This window comes from Myxine glutinosa, chromosome 8 (genome assembly GCF_964187855.1).
Source record: "Myxine glutinosa chromosome 8, kmMyxGlut1.1, whole genome shotgun sequence".
Classification (NCBI taxonomy): Eukaryota; Metazoa; Chordata; class Myxini; order Myxiniformes; family Myxinidae; genus Myxine; species Myxine glutinosa.
Genome location: NC_136268.1, coordinates 98,245,646 through 98,253,455, shown reverse-complemented (window position 1 = coordinate 98,253,455; position 7,810 = coordinate 98,245,646). Strand labels below are relative to the sequence as shown.

Sequence of the window (7,810 nt, the reverse complement as noted above, 5' to 3'; positions counted from 1 at the left end):
CTGAAAAGGACGATTCGATTCGATTTTGGTAAAGATCTGATTAAATAATTCGGATGAGAATTATTTAAATTTTTAAGTGATTCTTCACCATTGGGAGATAGGGCCAAAAACGATACATAGAAGGATATCTCAAAAAGTTATAGATGGATTTGGACAAAACTTGGTGGACCGGTTGGGGGTGTGACAAGGAAGAATCGATTCAATTTTGGTGAAGATCCGGATCCGGCCAGTTTAATTTTTAAATTGATTCTTCACCATTGAGTGATATGGCCAAAAACGATGGGTAGATCAGGGTATGAAAGACTGGACCGATGGTGATTCTGCATTGTGATTTTCTGGTATACTCTGAGAATGAGATACAAAACTTAAACTGTTCACTAGACGGAGCTCTGGAGATGGAGATGCTCTCTACTGAGTGCTGTTCTAGCTACTTTCTGCATTGGTGGAATCCGATACCAGGAACATATAAAGTATTTCCTCTCGTTTCGTTACTTATGGATCCATTGCTTGAATGAAATCAAAAAGGAATCTTGGAAGTTGTAACAGTGATACAACATCTGTTTGACAGGCGAATTGCACGCTTTGCCAATCTTTAGTTGTGTCTGGAATACATTGGTGGTAATAAAAGCCCGCATAACGCTCCTGAAATTGTTCAGAACAAGTTAGACTGATTGAGTGACTATCTCTCTTTCACCGACTACATTTACAGCTCCTCTCATTACCATCCTGTTGTCGAATCAATAGGAGAAAGTTTTTGGCCTAAGTCTTTCATAAACTGGACGTTTGGGCCCGGCGTTCACATGAAGGTGGCAGGAATTTGGAATTTGTTCAGGGTGCAGGTAAAAAAAACAAATTGCCCAGGTTGCAGGTATTGCTTCAGGATAATTCGCCTACTTTTAACTTTTTTTTAGTGTGGGACTGAATTCATTCAACGTGTCTTATTGAAGGTATATGAACACTCAGGAAGTACAGAAGGATATGAAAAAGCCCAAACTGTGAGTAATGGAGTCGGTGTACAGTCAGGGGGCACTTTGGCGTTGGGAAGGCATGCTCGATTTAAAGCAGAGATAATGTCAGGCCCGAACAGCGGAAAATAGGAAACTCCTCCCTAATAAGGTGTGTTCGATATTCCCAAATGTGGCATTCCCTGATCATGCTCCTTTAAAAACAGACCGAACATAGCATGAATGTGCTCGATGGGAGCAGAGACCCGATAAGTGCGGCATGTTGTTGCTCGTGGGAACAGATTTGCTGCTGTTCGCCGTTTTTCTTATCGCGTTGTTGTTGCTGCTGTGGTCGAGAAACAAGCGCGTTGCTACTCGTGGGGTTGATCGCTTACCGCCGGGTCCCACCGGGCTGCCCTTGCTGGGAAATGTGCTCGAGTTGACAAGCTCGGCTCCACACCTGAAGTTGGCACAACTGTGCCAGCGCTATGGGCCCGTGTGCCGCCTCACGCTCGGCTCACAGCGTAAGTGCGAAAATCGTCCAGGTATATATAGCCTGGTACCTGCCGCCACAATTCGATACTTGGTGTTTTCCTTGAATTTTCTTCCTGAAATTTTGAAGTGTTGAGATTCATTAAATTGGTTCGACAGGATGCTGCAGAGGTAAGTGAGTGTTCTTACCTTTGAGAGCTGTCTATATTCTTGGTTTGATTCAAAACGAGACAAAAAACTTGAATTGGTGCTTCGCAGGCTAAAGGTGTTAACACTCGGGTTGCCATCACATTGATGGATATTGTAAGCTGGGTGTCACCTCTGCTGGCATGACTTAGTGGAGGTTAAAAGAATTAGTGTTCTCCGCAAAGTTTAGATAAGTTATCACCTGCACCCTGAACAAATTACAAATTCCTGCCAACTTCATGCCTGCACATAGATACTTTGTTGTTGTGTGTGTGTGTGTGTGTGTGTATAAATATATCTTTTTTTTATTAGTCCCCTACCGGTGTACACCGGAGGGGACTATAGGTTTGCACTCCGTCCCTTCGTCTGTCAGTCTGTCCGTCTGTCCGTCCGTCACGCAAAGAACAGCTTTCCGGACTATTTTTTCTAAACTCTTAATGCTAATGATTTCAAACTTGGCACATGGTTTCCTCATGATAAGTTACAGATCAAGTTCGAACTTCACGACGTTTCGATCATTTTTCACAAAGTTATGGCACTTTGAACTTTGGTAATTTCCCCAACGACAGACTGCCGGTAGGGGACATGTATTGCAGCGCAATACTCAGAATGCTTGGTTTTATATGAAGTCCAGAGCAGCAATGGCAATTATTTCAAATAATGAGCACACTTAGCATGACGCAAGTCATGTGACCTCTTCCGACGACCTTTGTGGATTATGTTCTAGTTTGTGAGGACAATTTAATTGAATGCGCTAACCTCATGGCCAGGTGCCTGAAGTGTCACGGCTTGAATTCTTCTTCCCTGATAAACACTGTGTGGGAAAGTAGAATAAAGAGATACCAAGAGGAAAGCATGGAGGGAGTGGGGGAGGTGGATACTCCTGCTGTTTTATTTGTGGTCATAATATTTAGACCTACTGGTGTACCCGCTGGTGTGCTGATCCTCTAAATGCCTTTTGTCATATCTTGCGCTTTGTTGCATGACATATAAAAGAAGACAGCAGCAAAACAAAATAGTGTAAAACATTTTCTGGAGAGTGGTGATGAGGAAGATGACCAGGAGTAAGGGGAAAGGGGTAGAATACGTCAAGCCTGTAAATATCACTGAGAGGCAAAATATCACTGATTACACTTGGGTCCCCCAGGCTTTAATCCTCACTATAATACACGGACCGGTGTATGTTTTTGTTTTGCTACTCCCCCGACAGTTCTGTGCCGATTAAATCCAGACTCGCTACATCGGATCAGCATGACCCCAATTAGCTTATAGGGGTGTTTTTATTTTTGCCAGTGGTCTTGGGGTGGGGGGAAGGTGGAGGAACAATACAGATTCTTCATGTAAATGTGTACCGTGTAGCACTGCTCCAGGTGAGAGAGGGTAGTACATCCGCATCAATTGGCAGGTTATACACAACAACAACAACAACAAGCATTTTTAGGCCATTTTCCCTGATAGAGCGGGGGTTAGCCTTGCGGTCCACATGACAATCTTCTCCATTTTGCCCGATTTTCCGCATCTCCCCTTGTTAACCCCCTTGCCCGCATTTCTTCTTCCACCATATTTAGCCAAGTCTTTCTCGGTCTTTGCCGTCCTCCACTTCCTTCTACATTCATTCCCGTCACTCTTCTCAACTAGTCACTTTCATCCTTCCTCAACACTTGACCAAACCATCTCAACCTGTTCCTCTTCACAGCATCCATCACAGGCTCTATTCCCATCATCTTTCGCAATTCATCATTTGTCTTCCTCTCTCTCAACGATACTTCGCACATCCACCGAACCATTCGCATTTCCACCCTTTCCAGCCTTCGTTGCTGCTCTACGTTCATTACTCATGTCTCACTCCCATAAATCATAACACTTCTCACACATGCAGCATACACCTTTCTGCATACACCATGCAGGTTATATTCACATCAATTACAGTTAAGCCCTCTCTTGGAAGTACTGACAAAGCTTTTATCGGCAGAGAGAATGGACCGACGAGGAAATAGAGACCAAGACATGATTTCTTATTGTTGGCCTATTACTTTTGCACAAAATGTTTACACATATCTGCCACATTGAATCATCCCCAGAAGCACCCCAGAAGCAGGCCAGGGGAGTTATGTTATAATCCTTATTCAAACGTTTAATTCAAAATACCTCTCGCTGCATAATTCAAAACACCTCACTGCACTGGAAAACGTGGGGACAGGAATACTTTACTGTAAAGGGTGGGGACTTGTAATACCCTCTCCCACCTGGAGTGGCGCTGCATGATACGCATTTACATAGAGAATTGGCATCGTTCCTCGCACCCTCTCCCCAAGACCACCGGCAAAGAAAAAACTTCCCTTTGCACTAATTGGGATCATTCTGATCCTATGGAGCAAGTCTGGATGGAAAGGACCCAGCACTGTAGGAGAAGTAGCATGACAAACAAACAAACACACACAATCTAGAATGACACTCGGTGGAGCCCATACCTCCACCAGGCTAAACCGTTGATGTTTTGTATCCCACTGATGGGTCTTATCTGGATCCGGACCTGAACCAAAATCGAATCGCATTGTTCTTGTCACTGAACCAACTCATCCACCAAGTTTCGTTCAAATCCGTCCACGACTTTTTGAAATATCATGCAACATATTCGTTTTAGTCCGATCACTCAATGGTGAAGAATCACTTTTAAAAATTCTCTGATCTGGATCCAGATTCAAATCTTCACCTAAATCGAATCATTTCTTCCTTGTCACATATCCAAATGCTACACAAAGTTTTGGCTGAATCCATCCACAACTTTTTGAGATATCCTGTTCACAAACAAACAAATAGACAAACAAACAGACAGGGGTGAAAACATAACCTCCATCCACCTTCGGTGGCAGCGGTAACAAACACACACCAGCCCGAAGATTATAGTGAGGATTCAAGCCTGGGGGACCCAAGTGTAATCAGTGATATTTTGCCTCTCAGTGATATTTACAGGCTTGATGTATTCTTCCCCTTTCCCCTTACTCCTGGTCATCTTCCTCATCACCACTCTCCAGCATATGTTTTACACTATTTTGTTATGCTGCTGTCTTCTTTTATATCCCTTTCTTCCACTTTGTCATTGTAAATCATTTCTTACTTTCCAAGAAGGGATGCACTGCAATCGTTTGTGCTGGAGTATAAGTGGAGTTCAGAGATAAAATACAATGTTTATGTTCCTACAGTGTTGGTTGTGCTGGGTTCTGCAAAAGTTATCAGGGAAGCACTCCAGAAGAAGGCAGCAGATTTTGCTGGACGGCCACAAACTTTCACAGGTTGGACGCACGGATCTGTATCACTTTAACACTGTTCAACATGTACCTAATTGATGTTGGTATCACTGATATTGCTCAAAGCAGAGAACCAGTGAAAACAGTGCATATCCTCCCTGTTCCGAAATCACCATTCGTACTTCCATCTTAGGTCCTGAGCAGCTGTGCTATCCTCGCAGGGTTTCTTTACCAATGTTGCCCACTTCACATCCTTCAGAATTTTCCCTCTCCAAACTTCTTGAACAATTTCGTTAGCTTTCCTCGTTGGAATTCACATTTCCATGGGAGATAGTTAGTCTTATCATTTATGCAATGATATGCAAGGGCTGTGAAAAATACATTTCCTGTGTTGTGAAATCCAGAAGGTCACATGGAACCTAAAGTCCAACTGACTTTCATGGCTATTGGTGTTGTTTTCTCAAGGTCCAAATGATCTTCCGCTGCATTGCATCACGAGAGAGAAGTCAGGTGCTTTACCCTTCCCACAGTCCCTATCATCACCATTATCTTATACAATCCACTCTCTATGGAATGGAAGCTATGGAAACCATCCCAGGATTGAAAAACTAAACATAGATTTTTAACAACACAAATTTTCAAACATTCCCAACACAGTTAGTCAGCTGATTCACATATGAAGTGAGCAATCAACCATGACCCATACACTACGCTTTTGTTCTCTACCCTAGTACAACATGCAAATACCTAAAGCCTCGGAATCATAAGCAGTCTGTACGCAGAGTAAAATGCTTGCACATTCAACACAGAAGACAACATGAAGGAGGAAAGATTTATCCTTCCTCCATCATCCCAAGGCTCACATGGAACCTGAAGTCCATTTGACCTTCTCTGCCATCACCTGTTGTTTTCTCAAGGTCGTAAGGACCTTTCGCTGCGTTGCACCACGAGGACGAACGGTTTACCCTTCCCAACAGACTTCATCATAAATCTCAAAGCAATTTAGGATCAGTATTAATTAAAATTCTTACCAAAGAAACATCATCGGATATAAACTTCAATGTAAAACAGATGAACGTGGAATGACCATGACTTTTGGACTTGGCAACTCTGGGAAGAATGAGAAAACCATTGTTGTACCATAAGTATTTATCCTGCTTTGTTCCTTGTGTTTCTTCCTTTTTTTCTTATAAATAAAGACATTTATATGAAGAAGAAGAAACAACACTAAGGCAGATACTGATATAAACTTGTGTAAATTCATATGACCATTTGGATAAGTGGGGGTGAACATGGAGGAGCTTCAGCTTCCAACCCCAACCCCTCCAGCCCACAATTAATTACCCCAATTATTTTGGCAAAATTAATGATACTAGGGCATGCCCGTACTATATATATGCCCGTACTATATATATATCTAAAATTATATCCCCCCCCCTCTATTTACATGAAATGGTTTGGTCCATTCGCAACGCCAAAGCGAACGGCGAACGGCTTGCGAGTACGGTGACAATCCCCCCCCTCTATTTACATGAAATGGTTTGGTCCATTCGCAACGACCACAGAACCCCCCCCTCTATTTACATGAAATGGTTTGGTCCATTCGCAACGCCAAAGCGAACGGCGAACGGCTAAATCGCCATAGCTCAGTAACTACTTCTCCGATTAATATGAAACCTTGAAAAGGCACATCCTCGGGTCCCCAGCAATATACCTGGCAAGTTTAAAGTATATCGGACCGGTAGTTGTCGAGAAACAGCGGTCACAGACAAACATACATACATACATACATACATACAAACATACAAACATACAAACATACAAACATACACACAGAGATTACTGGAATTATAGATAGATGAAGAAAACAGTTTTGAAAAATCATGAAGACTAGCCGAAACCCGTGGAACATCCATGGAAGGGAGGATGTGGTGTATGGATAGAGTGTACCATTATGGATGGCATAGGGGATTTGCTTGTCCGAGTAAGAGTTAGGAAGAAAGATGAGAATGAAGAGTGCGTATATGAACAACGTATTTATTGCAATCTACTTAAATGACAACGCTACGATATACTTTTGAAAAATGAATGGATTCGTAATAGGAATCGGCATAGCACCACTCTGGGATTGTCCACTCAGTGGACGGCTTGCTGTCGCCTTCGACTGTCCAATCAGCGGACGGCTTGCTTCGCCTTCGCCCAGCAGACGCCAATACGATGGCGTCGTATCGGCAGTTAATCGGATGCTTTTGGGCCCCAACGTCGGCTAATTCAGATTTTTCGAGTATGGCTGTACGTGATAAACAAAGAGCGCGGTTCGTAGATCGTAAATCCATTAGTGCCATGGGCATCGGGTCACTGGGTGTGGCGTAAAAGGGATAACAAAGTCGAGTCCTTACGCTATTATTACATAGATATATTATTATTTTTTGTATACAAGATCGAGGCTCGTGTAAGAGCTAACAATGATCACAAAAAGACAAACTGACACATAAAACATATGATAAAGGGAGCAGGAGAACAAGATGGAGAGCAGGCACATCGGGAGATCTGTGGGAGGGAGAGGGCTTGGTGGGAGGAGGCATGGGAAGGGGGGGGGGGGGGGGGTGGAAGACTTTGGTGGGAGAGGTAAAAAAAAACAAAAAAAAACACATTGACACTGCTAGGACTTCCAGGAAAGAAGTCGGTATTTCAAAATATATTTACTGAATAACCTGGCTAAAGCAGTTCAGAACATTACCGGATTGACGTAAAAACAAACAAAACCCAGATTTAAAAAATGGGGATATTTTCAAATTCTTCAGTTTTCCTATAATAATAATTATTTAAGCTGATACATCTCCATTGATTTATGAAAATTTCAAAAATCATCAGCCACCTTCTGACAGTGATGATTTATATATTTTTTATATAAATATTTTTAGTACTGTACAACTTCTA

At 42.6% G+C, this 7,810-nt stretch overlaps 1 protein-coding gene across 1 annotated transcript in view; it reads left to right on the top strand.

The window, feature by feature from the left end:
* Nucleotides 1-1,149: 1,149 nt before the first annotated feature.
* CYP21A2 (cytochrome P450 family 21 subfamily A member 2) overlaps nucleotides 1,150-7,810 on the top strand; it is a 58,827-nt gene continuing 52,166 nt past the window's right edge. The window contains exons 1-2 of the mRNA XM_068124912.2: nucleotides 1,150-1,468; nucleotides 4,826-4,915. Of these exons, the coding sequence (XP_067981013.1) occupies nucleotides 1,225-1,468; nucleotides 4,826-4,915 (334 nt within the window). The 5' untranslated portion in view covers nucleotides 1,150-1,224. The remainder of the gene's footprint in view (nucleotides 1,469-4,825; nucleotides 4,916-7,810) is intronic.